The following is a 19920-nucleotide window of genomic DNA, read 5'->3' as shown; positions in this document are numbered from 1 at the left end:
ATACTCTTTCATTACTCACCCTTTCCATCCGGCTTATTCTCTCCATTCTCCTCCACATCCACATCTCAAATGCTTCTGAGCTTTTTTTCATCCTCTCTTTTCAGCGTCAATGTTTCTGCCCCATATAGTGCCACACTCCAGACAAAACATTTGCCAAGCCTTTAACTTAGACCTTTATCTAATTTGCCACTTTGGAGTCTCCTCTTTCTGTTGAATGACTCCTTCGCTGTGCCAATTCGAGTTTTCACCTCCTGATAACTTCTCAAGACTTCAGTTATTGTGCTTCCAAGATATTTAAATGCACTTGCTTGGCTAATGGTATATTGTCATATTTTAATATTGGACAATCTGTGTCTTGCACTGATGATCATACTCTTTGTTTTTGCAGTGTTTATTTGCATCCCATATTCCACACAAGCTTCATCTTTCAGCATGTTATTCACTGTCCGCTGACTTTCTGCCACTAAAAGCGTGTCATCAGCAAATCTTATACATTCTATTCTCTTTCCACCAATACATACTCCTCTTTTCCCATCTAAGCCTTTCGCAATAATCTTTTCAAGGTATGCGTTAAACAACAGTGGGGACAGGCAACAACTTTGTCTAACACCCCGTCCAATACTGCTTCCTTGATGGTGCTGCAATTTTAATGCTCAGAAACTTTCTGTACATTGAGCGGTCTTATTTTTGGAAATGGTATACGGAGTAAGGACGGCCAAACAGCAAGTATCCAGTGCCGTAAACTTGCCACCACAGTCGATTGATCTCTGAAAGAGCGGTTCACAGGCGAGGCGACAGTCATGAGTTGTAGCAGGGGACGCGACACCACTGCAAGGTCTCAGCTTACCGCCTCGACACAAGGCAGTGCGGCGCTTTGATCAGTTTCCGATGCAATTACGCAATGAAAGACTTGACTTGGTGTGAGGGCGCTAGCTATCATGGGTGCGATTCGTTTGAACGTCCGGTAGCTCACGACACCGCTATTGAGACTGCTAACGAGCCACCGAATCAGGTCGCCAATCGATGCTAAGTGCGTAGGAAATGAAAGCATGGAGAACTACAAAGATGAATGCACGAAGAGAATCGACTCCTGGTAAATGGAGGGCAACATCGTGTCTGTAAAAGGTATTAATGCTTCTGGAGACTAATTTGGAAGACATTAGTCTTTCTTCACGCAACAGTTTACAGCTCGATACATTAATTAAAAGTATGTCCTGCCTCAGACTTCTATTCGAGCTGTTGACCACTTTCATTTCAAACATATCAATAGATACGTCAATCATGTTTAAAACAAAAAATACTACATAAACACATTCACCCAGGGTGCATTGTTAAGTTCACTACGAATAGTACCCACATTACTCACAGTTATAAAAGGACCATAAGCATGTCAGAGATGCACTGTGAGTAATATCACTGTAGTTAAACGAAAACATTGAACCACTTCATGATCCAGCAGATATTCCTGATGTATAACAACGACAAAGTTAAAATACGATGCCAGCACAGCATATGCATATATTATGTGTAACTGTAAAGCCTTGCCAAACAACCCAAATCATTTCATATATCTGTTTGGTTATAATGCATTCTGTGAGGTTGTGTGGTTACTTTTATTATTAATATTTGTAAGTAGCATCAGTAATATGTCAATTTCTTTATCAATTAATCCATTGTTGTAGTTAGTATTATATAGAGAACATTAATACACAGACGTTGACATATCACGTATACCTAGCATGTAAACTGCCTCACTTGACACTATTTCAATAGACACAAGTAAAAACTCAAGTCGTAAGGGAATTAAATGTTTCAGTCTATGCTCTTCAGTGGCCTCATTCCGTTTAGGGGTAAAGCTGAGTCATGTGCAACCCAGTTCATGGAAGAAATTTTTATTAGCAGAATTTTCTGGCAAGTGAATAATGTTTCTAAATACCTTATTGTTCTCCTGTTTCAACAGTATAATTATTAGGTCTCTGTAACATGGTGGGAGTACTCCAAATAACTGTGGTGATTCCGTGATTTCCCTAAATCGCTCCAAGGAAATGCCGGGATGGTTCCTTTGAAAGGGCACGGCTGAATTCCTCCCCCGTCCTTCCCTAATCCGATGAGACCGACGACCTCGCAGTTTGGTCTCTTCCCCCAAAACAACCCCAACCAACTGTGGTGATTCATCTGTCAGATGAGAGCAATAACGTTCTGTAGTCCATCTGGTCTTAAAAGAGATGCAATAACTATATAATAGGACACACGCTAAATAAAGCTATAACCAAAGGAAAAGTCAAATATTAAACACAAACAGCATACAGGAAATGATACTAAGAAACAGCAACATAACGTCCCATAACAGCAATGTTCTAACTGTAAAGGCAACACAATAGGAATCCTAAATAAAAGGCCACTGTAATTATACATTATTATGTCTGACGATGAGATGTTCTCTTATCAGAAACTCAACACAAACTCTGAAGCAATGACACCTGAGATACTAAAAAACCAAAGGAAAACACCACAGCGCAATGTCTTCATAACGATGTCGAGATGAATATGAGGAATGTCAATGCAATATATGCAACATAATTACATTCACATCCACAATTCGCAAAGGGAACATTCCAAGTAGACCCAATAGTTAACGCATTCAAAATAGTAGCAAATATATCAGATATCATAACAGATTTCCATTGATATGCTTTTGAAACTCTTTTGCAATTTAAAAAATAAAGGAAAGACATGATAAATTCATTTTCATAAAAAAAAAATTACACTGTAGATTAAGCTACTCATTGGTTTTTTGAACACCACCAACTACATAGTAGGACCTCACCAAATATGTAATTGTGAAGAAGTACTGGTTTATGTAAATGGCGCTGGGGCAAAGATATGGTGATCTGTTACTCTGCAACGCCTTCTCACTTTTTTTTTCGTCGGATTTTCAACCGTTTTTGATACTGTCCTCCCTATTTCCCTGTTCATGCTGCTCCTTTAGTATTTAAGCAAATACTACACAAAAAAAATCTTAAATAATCTGATTTGCACATTATTACCAGCCCCAACTATTTCTTTTCCGCTCTACTGTCGCGTTCAGTGCCAAGCTAACTGTCCTTTGATGCCGTAACAGACGTCCCACTAATCTGTCCCTACTTCTGATAAGTGTCTTCCCTAGGCTTCTGCTACTACTACTTCATTTCGCACACTACGGGGAGAACACAGGAGATAAGAATTGCACTTGGCACCAGTATCTGAGCTGATACCTCTTAAGCCAGTTGCCATCGCCAGACTTCCGCGTTTGCTCGGACATATACATGGAAAAAGATACAGTTGTAGTGCTGGAATTATTATATCTAGGAAAGAAATGTACGCAAAATAGTCATGGAGACAGATTGCATAAGCATCAAAACAGAGTAGGCCGGCCGGAGTGGGCGAGCGGTTCTAGGCGCTACAGTCAGGAACCGCGCCACCGCTACGGTCGCAGGTTCGAATCCTGCCTCGGACATATAAGTGTGTGATGTCCTTAGGTTAGTTAGATTTAAGTAGTTCTAAGTTCTAGGGGACTGATGACCTCGGAAGTTAAGGCCCACAGTTCTCAGAGCCATTTGAAACACCCAAAACAGCGTAGGTGATGAACACTGTCATCATCAAAGGAGCTACCCTGGTTTAGATTACGGTCATGGGATGGAAGAAGAAGTTTCGTAACTTGTAAAATGGCTCTCCTTCTCGTATGGAAGTTAAAAGTAGGCAGTGGTAAACCACTAAATTAAGAGTTTGAAATAAGATTACGAAGTAAACGGCTTAAAAAATTAAAAACAAAGAAATAATGAACTAAGACAGAAGTATTTATACTAAGAAAGAGTTCGTTCAAGAAGTACGCTCTAAATGGATAAATGATTCGCTAGTCTGGCACTGAAGTGAGAAGTAGGGATGGAAAAACATAGCCCGCATCTCGTGGTCGTGCGGTAGCGTTCTCGCTTCCCACGCCCGGGTTCCCGGGTTCGATTCCCGGCGGGGTCATGGATTTTCTCTGCCTCGTGATGGCTGGGTGTTGTGTGATGTCCTTAGGTTAGTTAGGTTTAAGTAGTTTTAAGTTCTAGGGGACTGATGACCTAAGATGTTAAGTCCCATAGTGCTCAGATCCATTTTTGGAAAAACATGGATACAGGAAGAGATGGATGTCAGGAAAACCAGCAGATTCAGGATAAGCTTTACAGGAGCATCAGATAAGACGAAACATTTATGAAATTGAAAGCAGAAGTCCACCAGTGAGTGCCTGAGGTCACGCTGTTACATTTCTGTAGAATAGTCGAATACAGTTTCTAGCATTTGTAGACTTAGAGAAAGCTTTTGACAATGTTGACTGGAATACTCTCTTTCAAATTCTGAAGGTGGCAGGGGTAAAATACAGGGAGAAAAAGGCTATTTACAAATTGTACAGAAACCAGATGGCAGTTAAAAGAGTCGAGGGACATGAAAGGGACGCAGTGGTTGGGAAGGGAGTGAGACAGGGTTGTAGGCTCTCCCCGCTGTTATTCAATCTGTATATTGAGCAAGCAGTAAAGGAAACAAAAGAAAAATTCGGAGTAGGTATTAAAATCCATGGAGAAGAAATAAAAACTTTGAGGTCCGCTGATGACATTGTAATTCTGTCAGAGACAGCAAAGGGCTTGGAAGAGCAGTTGAATGGAATGGATAGTGTCTTGAAAGGAGGGTATAAGATGAACATCAATAAAAGCAAAACGAGGATAATGAAATGTAGACGAATTAAGTCGGGTGATGCTGAGGGAATTAGATTAGGAATGAGACACTTAAAGTAGTAAAAGAGTTTTGCTATTTGGGGAGCAAAATAACTGATGATGGTCGAAGTAGAGAGAATATAAAGTGTAGACTGGCAGTGGCGAGAGTTAACATCGAATATAGATTTAAGTGTGAGGAAGTCGTTTCTGAAAGTATTTGTATGGAGTGTAGCCATGTATGGAAGTGAAACATGGACGATAAATAGTTTGGATAAGAATAGAATAGAAGCTTTCGAAATCTGGTGCTACAGAAGAATGCTGAAGATTAGATGGGTAGATCACATAACTAATGAGGAGGTATTGAATAGAATTGAGGAGAAGAGGAGTTTGTGGCACAACTTGACTAGAAGAAGGGATCGGTTGGTAGGACATATTCTGAGGCATCAAGGGATCACACATTTAGTATTGGAGGGCAGCGTGGAGGGTAAAAATTGTAGAGGGAGACCAAGAGATAAATACACTAAGCAGATTCAGAGGGATGTAGGTTGCAGCAGGTACTGGGAGATGAAGCAGCTTGCACAGGATAGAGTAGCATGGAGAGCTGCATCAAACCAGTCCCAGGACTGAAGACCACAACAACAACAGTCGAATACATACGATGTATCCTAAATCAGAATGGATATGACAGTTATTTTTATGATTTTGGTCATTTGTGTCCGAATATTTGTTGAAGTGCAAAGCTAAGAGCATCTGGGATTCGACAGTGCGGAGGAGAATCCGTTAAGTTTCCTAGAAAGTAACCTTATGTGGAGTTCGACAGGAGGACCTTGTGACGTTGACATTCAGGTGACTATTAGTCTGTGTAAATCATGTCGACCTGTGTTCCCGATTTCATGATATTTTGTCTAAAATTTTCCACCAGAGTTACTTTATCTGCGTCTACGCGAGACACAAAGACGTGAAACTGCGGACGCCTTCCTTGGCGTCCCGAAACATATTAGCAAAGCCATCACGAGAGAGGCACCGGCTGAATGCCGCGTCTCTATCGATTCTCCGCAAAGAGCAAACACGCGACTAGCAGGTGGCGCCTTGCCGTCCCCTGATTCTCGGGCGAAGTGGGCTGGCGTGCTGAGGTGCTGCGGCCCCCTCGCTGGACGATGAGAGTCTACGGCTAATGGAAATCCAATAGCGATGACGCGCAGCCGCATTAACCGCACTGTAAGGAGCTGCATCTGCCAGGGAGGTGTGCAAATAAAGGAATGTTAAGGACTGCTGAGAAGAAGTTTTCCATGAAGAATCGATACGTCTGAGTGGCAGCAACGTTAATTTTAGAAAAATTTAGAATGAATGGTGGATTTCGATGGGAAATGCCAATTCAACTAATAATGTGGCAATTGCAGTTTTTTACATCATCGGCATATCGACTAGTCTGTTGTGCTCCTCCACAACATTTAGTCTTCACACGCCTACTACACCTAACTTCTTAGGCAAGGTGAGAATAATAACAACAGTCCAAATCGTAATTTATTTTTATTCTGATGCAGGTAATCGGTTTCCGTTGTGATTATCATTACCAGACTAACGTTGTAGACAGATGAGGAGCCGGTGTCCGCCGCTACTTTGTAACACTGTAGGATTTCAATCACCAACTGTCTGGCTCAAAATGGCTCTGAGCACTATGGGACTTAACATCTGAGTTCATCAGTCCCGTAGAACTTATAACTACTTAAACCTAACTAACCTAAGGACATCACACACATCCATGCCCGAGGCAGGATACGAACCAGCGACCGTAGCGGTAGCGCGGTTGCAGACTGAAGCGCCTAGAACCGCTCGGCCACACCGGCCGGCCCAACTGTCTGGAAATACAGTTTCTTGTCTAAACTGCTTCATCAAAAAAAAAAAAAAAAAAAAAAAAAAAAAAAAAAAAAAAAAAAAAGTGCAACTTATTCATTTCTGCCGGCCGGTGTGGCCGAGCGGTTCTAGGCGCTACAGTCGGGAACCACGCGACCGCTACGGTCGCAGGTTCGAATCCTGCTTCGGTCATGGATTTGTGTGATGTCCTTAGGTTAGTTAGGTTTAAGTAGTTCTAAGTTCTAGGGGACTGATGACCTCAGAAGTTAAGTCCCATAGTGCTCAGAGCCATTTGAACCATTTTGGTATTCATTTCTGCACATCTAGTGGTACTATACCAGTGATAAGTGTAACACGCGATGAGGAAATAATTATTAGGTGTTCATACCGATGAGAATTGAAATTGATAAAAGCATATTTTGGAACTGCTAAAACAACTTACCCTCATCTGCACTTAGAATTAAATTATTACAAATATTGGCGAGAACAAATTAGCTAGTTGACACATTTTGCATATTTTAATTCAGTAACCTCATGCAGAATAATGTTATGGGGTATCTCGTCATTAAGGAAAAGGTTTTCGTTGCTCAAAAAGGTGATGTAAAGATATATGTGGTGTTCACCCACGGTCACCTTATAGACATGTGTTGGGCGCTCTGAATTGTGCTTCACAGTATATTTATTCCGTCATGAATTTTGTTGTAAACAATCCACTATAGTTCAAAAGGAACAATGATTTACACAATTACAATATCAGAAGGAATAATGACGTTCATTACTCTACAGTAAGGTTGTATTAGGCACAAAAAGGGGTGCACAATGTCACAAAAAAAAAATGTGATCACTTACCCAGTGATATATAATGTCTGACAGGCAGCAAATTAAAATTTGAAAACAAACTGAAAAGGTTTCTCCTTGACAATTCCTCCTATTCCGTATAATAATTTCTATTACCGCAATGTGTAAAATGCTGTGGGTTGAAACTCACATGTGTATATCTTTTTCCCTGTAAAAAAATAGAAATAAATAATGTAACCATATGTACAACTTTATGTGGGATGTAAATGTAAAAGGACTCGTTCCACATTTATCGTGCAGATGATCCATGGAACATGAAACTAACTAAATCCGACTAATAAGTCATTGGTACACTAAGTGAAGTATCCGGACACCTTTCAAAACAAATGTGTTTCATATTAGGTGCATTGTGCTGCAACCTACTGCCAGGTACTACATATTAGCGACCTCAGTAGTCATTAGCCATCGTAAGAGAGCGGAATGTGGCGCTCCTCGGAACTCACGGTCTTCGATCGTGGTCAGGTGATTGGGTGTCACTTTAGTCATACGTTTGTACACGAGATTTCCACACTCCTAAATATCCCTAGGTCCATTGTTTCCGATGTGACAGTGCAGTGAAAACGTGAAGGGACACGTACAGCACAAAAGCGTACATGCCGTCCTCGTCTGTTGACTGATAGACACCGCCGACAGTTGACGAGGGTCGTAATGTGTAACAGACAGACATCTATCCACATAATCGCGCAGGAATTTCAAACTGCATCAGAATCCACTGCAAGTACTATGACAGGCGGAAGGTGAGAAAACTTGGATTTCATGGTCGAGAGGCTGTTCTTAAGCCACACATCACGCCGGTAAATGCCAAACGACGCCTCATTTGCTGTAAGGAGCGTAAACATTGGACGACTGAACAGTGGAAAAACGTTGTGTGGAGTTACGAATCACGGTACCCAATGTGGCGATCCGATGGCAGGGCGTAGGTATGGCGAATGCCCGGTGAACGTCATCTACCAGCGTGTGTAGTGCCAACAGTAAAATTCGGAGGCGGTGGTGTTCTGGTGTGGCCGTGTTATTCATGAAGGGGGCTTGCACCCCTTGTTGTTTCGCGTGGAACTACCACAGCACAGGCCAAGATTGACGTTTTAAGCACCTTCTTGCTTCCCACTGCTGAAGAGCAATTCGGGGATGGCGATTGCATCTTTCAACACGACCGAGCACCTGTTGATAATGCACGGCCTGTGGCGGAATGGTTACACGACAGTAACATCCCTGTAATGGGCTGGTCTGCACGGTCCTGACCTGAATCCTATAAAACACCTTTGGGATGTTTTGGAACGCCGACTTCGTGCCAGGCCTCACCGACCGATATCGATACCTCTCCTCAGTCCAGCACTCCGTGAAGAATGGGCTGCCATTCCCCAAGAAACCTTCCAGCACCTGACTGAACGCATGCCTGCGAGAGTGGAAGCTGTCATCAAGGCTAAGGGTGGACCAACAACACACTGAATTCCAGCGTTACCGATGGAAGGCGCCACGAACTTGTAAGTAATTTCCAGCCAGATTTCCTGATACTTTTTATCACAAAGTGTATCTTAGGAAACTTTAAGCAGCACCTGACTCTGGTAAAGATGTTTTGTACAGTGTGTTTACAGCGTACCATACTGATGTTAATATAGGACACATGCGGTCTGTCAAGTCAGGAAATAATCTGAAATTAGCCAGCAAATGCTACCTAAGCTACAGCGAATGCGCGCCGCGTAAAGGTTTCAAATATCATCTCGCCCTCTTACACCACCGGAGTAGTCAGTCTTAACTATTTGACGTTCATTCCTTTTCTCTTGCTACAATCATCCTTGAACATTATGCAAACGTTGTTATTGAGCCACTAACAGTTAAACTAACTTATGTCTAAATTTTACATCAACATATTGTGAATTTTAGAAGCAAAAAATTAGCAATTCATTGGTTTCATTTCTGTATCGTTCTTGCTACGAAGCCAAGATAAATTTAGCCCGAAATGTAAAGAAAATTATATTTTACATAACGTTTACGTAAGTGTTTTTCTTTCTCATTACTCCCACCAGGAAATTTAAGGTAATAACGTTAATGCAATTTAAAAAAATAAGAATTTGACTAAGCCGGCAGTGTAAGACGGCAAGAGGATATTCAAAATATTTTACGCAGCGCATGCCCTGTACCTTAAGTGGCTTATGTATGACGATTTGATGTTGATATTAATGCATGGTGGCTGTTCTTTCGGGCATGTCCGAAATAACAGACACCATGCACTCATATCACTGATACAGATAGCTCGGCAATAGATCCAACTTCTTCATTGGGGTCATGTCAGAGAGAACAGACATCATGCATTCATATCATTGATCTGCTTAGCTGGGCAATGGATCCAACTTCTTCAGTGTAGACAAGGACAAAAGATCAGACGCAAAGCATTTACAGCATTGATACGATTAGCTGGGCAAAGGATACACCTTCTTCAGTGTGGACAAGTCCAAAAGAATAGATGCAGCACATTGATATGCTTACCTGGGCAATAGATACACCACCTTCAATGCGGAGACGTCTGAAAGAACAGACACAATGCTTTCATTTAACTGATACGCCTAGCTGGTCAATGGATCAACCTTCTTGTGTGCGGAAAAGTCCAAAAGAACCGACGCCACGGATTTATATCACTGATATGCTTAGCTGGGCAGTGGATACACCTTCTTCAGTGCGGAGACATTTGATAGAAGAGACGGCACACTTTCGTATAACTGATACGCCTAGCTGGGTAGTGGATCCACCTTCTTCAGTTCGGACGTGTTCGAAAGAACAGATCCCATGCATTAATATCATTGATGGCTGAGAAATGGATCAACTTTCTTCAGTGTGGATAGACCAAAAGAACAGACCCCACGCATTTTAATCATTGATGCGCTTAGATGGCCAATGGATATACGTTCGTCATTGCAGAGACGTCTGAAAGAACAGACATCATGCAGTCATACCGTTTGTCAGCCTAGCTTGGCAAATGGATCCACCTTCTTTAGTGCGGACATTTCCGAAAGAACAGACACCATGTATTCATATCATTGATACGCCTAGCTGGATTCACCTTCTTCAGTGCGGACAAGTCCGAAAGAACAGACATCACACATTCATATCATTGATACGCCTAGCTGGGCAATGGATCCACCTTCTTTAGTGGAGTCAGGTCCGAAAGAACAGACACTACGCGTTCGTATCATTGATACTCCTTGCTAAGCAATGGACCAACCTTTTGTGCGAACAAGTCCAAAAGAACCGACGCCACCGATTTATATCATTGATACGCTTAGCTGGGTAATGGATACACCTACTTCAGTGTGCACACGTCTGAAAGAACAGACGCCAAGCATTCGTATAACTGGTATCCCTAGATTGGCAGTGGACCGCCTTCTTCAGCGCGGACATGTCGGAAAGAACAGACACCATGCATTCATATCATTGATAAGCTGAGCTGTGTAATGGATCGACCTTCTTCAGTGTGGACAAGTCCAAAATAACAGACACCATGCATTCATATAACTCATGCACCTAGCTGGGGCATGGATCCACACTTTTCAGTGGGGACAAGTCCAAAAGAAGCGACGTGACAGATTTATGTCATTGATATGCTTAGCTGGGCAATGGATACACCATCTTCAGTGTGGAGATGTCTCAAACAACAGACACCATGCATTCGTACAACTGATATGCCTAGCTGGACAGTGTACCACCTTCTTCAGTGCAGACATGTCCAAATGAACATATACCATGCATTTACATCATTGATACGCTTAGCTGGGATAATGGATCCACCTTCTTCAGTGTGTCAAAGTCCAAAAGAACAGAAGCCATGCATTTACATCAATGATACGCTTAGCTGGGAAATGGATCCACCTTCTTCAGTGCGGAAAAGTCCAAAAGAACAGAAGCCATGCATTTACATCATTGATACGCTTAGCTGCGAAAATGGATCCACCTTCTTCATAGTGGAAAAGTACAAAAGAACAGAAGCCATGCATTTACATCATCGATACGCTTAGCTGGGAAATGGATCTACCTTCTTCAGTGTGGAAAAGTCCAAAAGAACAGAAGCCATGCATTCACATCATTGATACACTTAGCTGGGCAATGGATCCACCTTCTTCAGTGTAGATGCACAAATACGTTCGACCTCCAGTGGGAATCTCAGAGTAGCGAACGGAAGTATTATACACAGGGACTGAGGATAGGTAGAGCTCGGTAGGAGAGTTGATTGCCCGTGAGACGTGCCGAGATGTTCCGCGCAGGTGCGCTAATGTTGTTGTGGCATCGATAGCTAGGATGCCACGACGTAGCTGCCAGTTAAGTTGGCACTACGACAGACAACGACGACATCGCCCTCTAGCAGGCGCAGCTCAGCTCTACGAGCACCATTGTAGACTCAGCCTTTCGATCAAAAGCAGATGGCCGAGACACTTCGCTTCAGCTTCGCACCTCAGGTCAAAGTTATGTATTACTCTTGTTGCTAAAGTGAAGGTGATTTTAATTCACACTGCAGCACCGAGAGATTTTCACCTTTTCCTGCTCCTACCCACGCGCCGCCTTCCAGGTGGGATACAAAAGTTGGCGACAGGGTTTCCCCTATCATTTCCTTTTTTGCTCGGTAGTGCTTTATTTTTCGTGCTAGCCTCAGTATAAGACTCATATGTGTAAACCATGGCTTCGCCACAGGAACAGGCTTCGCTCTCCGATCTTGTACGTTTTCAGGCCCAGCAAATGACGCAGCTGCCTGCTGCCATTAATGGACTGGTCACACTACAAACTGCAACTGGTACGGCGTCTCCGGCGCCACCACCTGTACCGACGCCGTCGCCGATGGCGCCGCCATTTCGTGCCTTCAGTCCTGACGTTGAACGCTGACCAGAATACATCGCCCAGCTCGATGCACACTTCGCAGTATGCTACATACCAGGTACAGAGCGGCTTGCTTTTTTCATTACCAACGCGGGTGTTGTGTTGTACCGTGTGCCCGTGAAATTGTTTCCCACCACCCGCCCAGAAACTAAAACTTACAACGAAGTGATTGATGCTTCCAACTCCCACTTCCGTGATAGTGTAAATGTGGTAGCTGCACGCTACAAATTATTTCGCCTCCGGCGTGGCCCTACTCAGTCGAATAAATCTTGGTTAGCGGACCTTCAGGGACTAACTTCTGATTGTGACTTTAATTGCTCATGTGGACGCTCTTATGAGGATATAACGATTAGAGATGCTATTGCGCAGAATGTGGCGGATCACCGCATTCGCTAACAAATCCTCAGATTTGAGAACCGGTCTTTGTAGGAAGTAGTGGACTTGCTAGACAGACAAGATACATTAGACATGGCTACTTCCGCGTGTGTGTACTGTTAGCGCGGCACAACACGTGCCCTCTTGCCCTCCAGCCCAGCCGGCGCACAAGTAAACACGTCTCAAACCAGACACCCACTAAGAAACTGAAATCATGTCCGAATTGCTTTCGTGCCCACCCACGGGACAGTTGCCCATCCGGTCAAGCACAGTGTTATTTTTGTAATAAGGAAGGACACGTGCGAGCTGTGTGTAGTAAGAGAAACTCTAATTTACGACTTGTCTCCCGTTCGCGTCACTCCCGTGGGCGTCACCGCAACGGCAACCGCCATGATTATGATTCACATCAGCCTATGGACGTTAATGCCATTTATTCAAAGCCTTCTGCTTCACGTGTGTCAACAGCTTGTCATGTGAATAAAGTTTTGCCAGACACATCCTCTCGCATTCAGCGTGATGCGAGGAAACTTTTTGTGACTTTGAACATTTGTGGACGTTCTGTTCGCGTGCAGCTGGGTACTGGTGCGTCAGTTTGTTTACTGCACAGAACGACGTATGACTTGCTTGGTTCGCCCTCACTTCGTCGTTGCCATTCCATACTGCATTTACTGGACAGGAAATCTCTGTGCTCGGCGTGTATAGTTTGCAAGCCACGTATGGTGCAACGACCCGTATAGTGTCTTTCCATGTGCTCCGCTCTAGTGATGCTACGAACATTTTTGGCATGGACGCATTTGAACTTTTTGGCCTCGCAATTCAGGACAATGTACTTTGCATCAACGCTAGTGACCTTGCAGACAGTGTTGCCGCACTGCGCAATGATTTTGCTCAACTCTTTTCTGATGGCCTTGGTTGTGCCACAGACTTTGCAGTGCAGGTTGTAGTTAAAGACAATGCCATGCCTATTTTCCGGCGCGCACGCGCGGTACCGCACACACTGCGCGACGCCGTAGCTGCTGAACTTGCGCACTTGCAATACAGTGGTGTCATTGAACCCGTTTCTGCTTCGCCATGGGCATCGCCTATAGTGTGTGTGAAGAAACCAAACGGTCGTCTCCGTATTTGTGCTGACTTTAAGTTTACCGTCAATCCCCAGACAGTGGTAGCTACATTTCCCTTACCGCGTCCTGAAGATTTTTTGATAAGCTTGGTGTGGGAGAATTCTTCTCCACGATTGACTTGAGGGACGCATACTTCCAGATTCCGCTCGAACAGTCGCAGCGCTATTTTGTGATAAACACCCACCTTGGCTTGTTTAAGTTCCGCCGCCTTCCGTTCGGTTGTGCTTCGGCTCCCGCTATTTTTCAGTCTTATTTGCAGCAGTTGTGTGCCACTGTCCCTGGTTGTTCAAATTACCTGGACGATATAGTTGTATCAGGTCCCACCCCTGACGAACATTTGCAGAATTTGCGTGTGTTATTTACGATACTTTTGCAGGCAGGACTAAAGTGTAACAGACAAGTGCAATTTTTTTTTTCAAACTGAGATTCAGTATTTAGAACATATGATTAACGGACAGGGTATCCACCCCTCGCCGTCACATCTCAGTGCAATTAGATACTTGCCAGCGCCCAGGAACTTGAAAGAACTTCAGTCTATGTTGGACAAAATTACATATTATATTCGGTTTATGCCAACTGCAGCGCAGATTGCAGCGCCTTTGCATCGTCTTCGGCGTAAGAACGTTCCTTTTGTTTGGTCTTCGGAATGTGACGCTGCTTTCCACAAGCTCAAATCTGCTTTGTTGAGTGATCATTGTTTAATTCCTTTCGATCCCTCCAAACCAGTTGTTTTGGCTGTCGATGCATCTACTCACGGCATAGGAGCGGTTCTCTCGAACTGCATTAATTCTGTCGATCGCCCGATCGCTTTTTGCGTCCAAGTTGCTCAATTCTGCACAGCAAAACTATTCTCAAATCAAGAAAGAAGCTTTAGCTATTGTATATGGAGTGACAAAATTTCAAGATTTTTTGTACGGTCGCAAGTTGTATTTGGTCACCGACCATAAGCCTTTGACGTCGTTGTTCCACCCGTCAAAGTCAGTTCCGGCCCGTGCTGCGCAAAAGTTGCAACGTTGGTCTTTGTTTGTCTAACTACAATTACGAAATTTTGTTTCGGCCTACAGCCCAGCATGGCAATGCTGATGCTTTGTCTCGTTTACCTATCGGTCCTGACGAAGTGTTCGATTCTTCCGAACTGTCCTGCATGTTTATTCATTCGCAAGATAAGGACTTCACTGATGGTTTTCCGGCGGATTTTCGTCGCATTGCTTCTGCGACAGCCGCCGATGCTTCTTTGCAGATTCTTTTGCAGTATATTCGTACTCAGTGGCCTCCATCTGCTACGCAGATTCGTGATCCACTTGTTCGACGCTACTTTGCGCAACGTGACAAGTGGTCTGTACACCACAGTGTTATCTTGTTACAAACTGACAATGATCTGTCTCATGTGGTTGTACCTCGTTCGTTCCAGTCGGAAATCCTCAGACTGCTGCACACTAGTAATTGGGGTATAGTGCGGACAAAGCAATTAGCGCCTCGTCACTGCACTTGGGTCGGCATTGATAAACAAATTGAGAATTTGCTTACTAATTGTTGCCCTTGCGCGGAGCATCAATCTGCTCCCCTCCAGCGTTTCTTTCCGTGGCCAACACTTACTGCGCCTTGGCAGCGCGTGAATATTGATTTTGCGGGTCCTTTCTGGGACACCCACTGGTTGGTAGTTATTCATGCGTATAGCAACTTTCCTTTTGTTGTACCTATGACTTCTACTACATCTGCCAGTACTATTCGGGCTTTGACGTCTATTTTTTGGATTGAGGGCCTTCCTGAAGTTATTGTCTCTGACAATGGCCCCCAATTCGTGTCCTCAGAGTTTGAAGCGTTCTGCGCTGCTAATGGCATTCGCCATCTGACCTCAGCCCCATTCCACCCCCAGTTGAATGGCGAGGCTGAACGCTTTGTGTGTATAAGTCGCAGATGAGCAAGTTGCACGACACGCACTCTCGCGAGCGCACGCTCTGGACTGTCCTTGCTTCGTATCGCTCTCAGCTGTGCAGCACCCGTTCCCCACCGGAATTGCTACATGGCTGCGCACATCGGCCGGTCCTACAGCTGTTGCACCAGCCGCCACGCATTCCCGCTGCTTCGCCTTGTTCGGGTTTGGCGCAGCATCATTTGGTGTTCTATCGAGTTTTCTCTAGCAGGCAGCGCTGGGAGCAGGGGCGCATTCTTCGCCGTCTTGGGCGCGCCTTATTTGTCATTCCTGCTTCCTCCGGCACTGTCAAGCGACACCGGAACCAGATCCGTTTGTGCCATCCTCAGTTTTCTGCCGCTGGTGGTTTTCTGGCAGAATTGGAGGCTTCGCGGCTTCCACCGCCTCAGCCCGCGACTCCACCGACGGCACCTCCGCCACCCGCGCCTCCACGGGCGCGCCTGCAGTCGTCGCCGCTGCCGGTCCGGTCACCTGCACCGAACGGGCGCCTCTCGCCCCCGCCACGGCCCCCACCTCCAGCCCCGCCGCCGCCGCCCTGTTCCTCCGCAGTGCCGGAACCGGTGGACGCTGAGGCTGACGTCACGCCGCCGCCGCCGCCGTCGCCCATGGAGGTCGTTGCTACGCCTCCTCATCTGAGCATACCCAGTGGCGGTGCGCGGCCTGGGCAGGTTTTCCACGGGGTGTGTTCCTCGACCCCTCGGGATCGCGGGTGGACAGCGCGCCCCAGCAGTTCCGCTGACCACCCCCTCAGCTGCGCCGCCCCTTGGTCCCTCCACCCGCCGACGGTGCGTCGTTTCAGGGGGGAGGGATGTGGTGTCCATAGCTAGGATGCCACGACGTAGCTGCCAGTTGAGTTGGCACTACGATAGACAATGACGACAGTGCCCTCTAGCAGGCGCAGCTCAGCTCTACGAGCACCACTATGGATTCAGCCTCAGGGCAAAGTTATGAATTACTCTTATTGCTAAAGTAAAAGTGATTTTAATTCACACTGCAGTACCGAGAGATTTTCACCTTTCCTGCTCCTACCCACGCGTCGCCTTCCAGGCGGGATACAAAACCTGTATCTCGGATGGCGCAGTGGTTAATGTACCTGCCCTATAAGCAGGACATCCCAGGTTTGAATCCCGGTCCGGTACACATTTTCGCTCATCGCCGATGATTTCGCATAATATACCGCTTCAGCTGACAGCAGTGATCCCTTCAGTTTACGATCTGAGGTTGTTTGTCAGTTTGGTAGACGACAGATGTCCTGTGCCAAATTGCTCGTCCGAAATACTTCTACTAGACTGTGATACATTGTAAAAAGTTATTTGTTACTCCCTGTAGATTTATTTCCTTTCTACATGGATACTGTGCAAATCACATTTAAGTGTCTCACGGAGAGTATTCCAATCTCATACAGCTCGCGGAAGGAACGGACACCTATATCTTTCCGTACGAGTTCTGATTTCCCTTATTTTCTCATGATGATCGTTTCTCCTTATGTAGGTCGTTGTCAACAAAATGTTTTCGCATTCGAAGGAGAAAGTTGGTGGTTGGAATTTCGTGAAAAGATTCCGTAGCAACGAAAAACGCCTTTCAGTTAATGATGTCCAGCCCAAATCCTGTATCATTTCAGTGACACCTTCTCCCCTACTACGCGATAATACAAAACGTGCTTCCCTTCTTTGAACGTTTTCGATGTACTCCGTCAATCCTATATGGTAAGAATCCCACACCGCGCATCAGTATAAAAGAGGACGGACAAGCGTAGTGTAAGCAGTCTCCTAAGTAGATGTGTTACATTTTCTAAGTGTGCTACCAATAAAACGCAGTCTTTGGTTAGCCTTTCCCACAACATTTTCTGTGTATTCCTTCGAATTTAAGTTGTTCGTAATTGTAATTCCTAAGGATTTAGTTTAAATATACGGTCTTTAGATTTGATTGATTTATCGTGTAACCGAAGTTTAACGTATTCTTTTTTGCACTCATGTGGACGGCCTCACACTTTTCGTTATTTAGGGTCATCTGCCAATTTTCGCACCATACAGATATCTTCTCTAAATTGTTTTGCAATTTATTTTGATGTTCTAATGACATTATTAGTCGATAAACGACAACCTCATCTCCAAACAACCTAAGACGTATACTCAGATTGTCTCCCAGTTGTTTATATAGATAAGGAACAGCAAAGGGCCTATAAAACTACCTTGGGGAAAGCCGAAAATCACTTCTGTTTTACTCGATGGCTTTCCGCCAGTTACTACGAACTGTGACCTCTCTGACAGGAAATCACGACTCCAGTCACATAACTGAGGCGATATTCCATAAGCACGCAATTTTACTTAAAGCCGCTTGTGTGGTACTATGTCAAAAGCCTTCTGGAAATCCAGAAATACGGAATCAATCTGAAATCTCTTGTCAATAGCACTCAGCACTTCATTCGAATAAAGAGCTAGTTGTGTTCCACAAGAACGATGTTTTGTAAATGTAAATCAGGACTCCAGTCAGGGGTGGAGATTCTGGTGTTGACTCTTCATTACGAGGGTATTGCACTTGGGAAAGTCGTCTTGAGAATGGCTTCGCATTGGCATTGGTCTTGACTGGGGAGCTTGTGGTGAAGCCTTAGCTGTAGCATCAGTTTAGACCTCAGTCATGTCGGACAACTTGTTGTGTCAAGGACAATCTTATTTGTATCAAGTCTGCTGCCTTGAGCTCCTTGCGCACAATGCCAGTTGAGTGAGTCAAATTGATCTATGGTACGACCGGCGAATGGGAGTGTCACACGCTGGAATCTGACGAGGTTTCAGGGCTCCATCAGAAAGTAATTTCAATCCATCTAACAGATCGCCAGCCCGCTACTTTGCGTATTTCGTGCCCATGATAACGAATTGCAGGCGTCACACGTTGCTGCTCTGCACACGCTCGCACCATGACCATTACCTGAGAAAGCATTACGCATCTAGAAAGGGGTATGGTATTGCTACTCCGGCTTCTTAGGGCAAACGGAATTACAGTCTCGCCACTTGTTCTCAGCTGCACGGACATAGTATAACTTCTGTGTAGAATAAATCCATCAAAGTGTATTCAGAGTTAGGTAACTTCAGATTACATTATCCATGTTCTGGGCCTGAGTAAACAGCTTAAACAGATAAACATTGGTATTTGCCAACCTATCGCCACCTACTCGACTGCTGATTATTTGCTGCGTCTATTTGTGATGCCAACAGTAAATTATTTATTTGCCATCTCGCTTAACTTGTGTTGTCCTATTTTAAGATCAATAAAATTTTGGCATAATTTTTAACACAAGGTTAATCCCATGTTGATATAGTAATCTCCCATCAATAATTGACTACAATAATGACAGGGTCACCATTTCATTAACTTATTTCAGCCTTTTATTTAAGATTGTAGAAAAAGTGATAACCTCCAATACAGCCTAGCAACAACAACCACTGTCAAAGTGCAGAGTCAGTTCAGCAGATGCATGGCCATGTAGAGAAGTGGAAGGGTTACTAGTTAAAGTGATTGCTGCCCTGGCGTAAACTCATAGTTGCCCATAGCCTTTCAAATCAAACCACAAGACCAGTGTAGTCTTGCAGGGTAATATGCGATCTGAGGCTTTCCTAGCGCATATGATGCTTCCAAAATTCTCGGTGTATTGCTGGATGCAATCGTCGAAGGCCCGTGATATTTCGCCTCACAACTGTTCCGCCATCATCAAATGGTATTGATGGAATTCCGTCAGTACTGCCTGTTGATGACGGAACAGTTCTTAACTGAAATATTGAGAAGCTTCGATGATTGTATCTGGTCGGACTCCCGAGAACCTTGGAAGCACACTATGGTTGTTTGTTGTAAAAGTTTTATCATTTATTTACAGGGCACGTCGTCCGCCCCTGGTAGCTAAGTGGTCAGCGCGACAGAATGTCATACCTAGCGGCCATGGTTCGATTCCCGGCTGGGTCGGGGATTTTCTCCGCTCAGGGACTGGGTGTTGTGTTGTCATCATCATTATTTCATCCCCATCGACACGTAAGTAGCCGAAGTGGCGTCAACTCGAAAGACCTGCACCAGGCGAACGGTCTACCCGACGGGAGGCCCTAGCCACATGGTACTTCCATTTCCAGGGCACGTCAATGCAATAATAATTGTCATGTTTTGCAGCTGTCGATTTATACTTTTGTTAGTTACTCGTAAATCT

The 19920-nt window shown here is 44.6% G+C and overlaps 1 protein-coding gene across 1 annotated transcript; it reads left to right on the top strand.

Annotated features, from left to right (window-relative positions):
* The first annotated feature begins 10324 nt into the window (after nt 1-10324).
* Nucleotides 10325-19626, top strand: LOC126474338 (neural Wiskott-Aldrich syndrome protein-like). The gene is made up of 3 exons (XM_050101805.1): nt 10325-10391; nt 16089-16411; nt 19600-19626. Exons 1-3 carry the CDS (start codon nt 10325-10327, stop codon nt 19624-19626), a joined length of 417 nt encoding a protein of 138 aa, XP_049957762.1.
* Nucleotides 19627-19920: the final 294 nt, after the last annotated feature.

The sequence above is a fragment of the Schistocerca serialis genome, chromosome 4 (genome assembly GCF_023864345.2).
Source record: "Schistocerca serialis cubense isolate TAMUIC-IGC-003099 chromosome 4, iqSchSeri2.2, whole genome shotgun sequence".
In the NCBI taxonomy this organism is placed as follows: Eukaryota; Metazoa; Arthropoda; class Insecta; order Orthoptera; family Acrididae; genus Schistocerca; species Schistocerca serialis.
This window is presented reverse-complemented; position numbering and strand designations above follow the sequence as displayed.

Excerpts from the sequence above, each read along its gene's own strand:
- LOC126474338 (XM_050101805.1), top strand. The coding sequence starts at position 10,325 with ATGGCCAATGGATATACGTTCGTCATTGCAGAGACGTCTGAAAGAACA. Across the intron at positions 10,392-16,088 it reads AGACATCATGCAGTCATACC|AATTGGAGGCTTCGCGGCTT; the intron begins GTTTGTCAGCCT and ends GTTTTCTGGCAG. Across the intron at positions 16,412-19,599 it reads CTGGGCAGGTTTTCCACGGG|GGCACGTCGTCCGCCCCTGG; the intron begins GTGTGTTCCTCG and ends ATTTATTTACAG.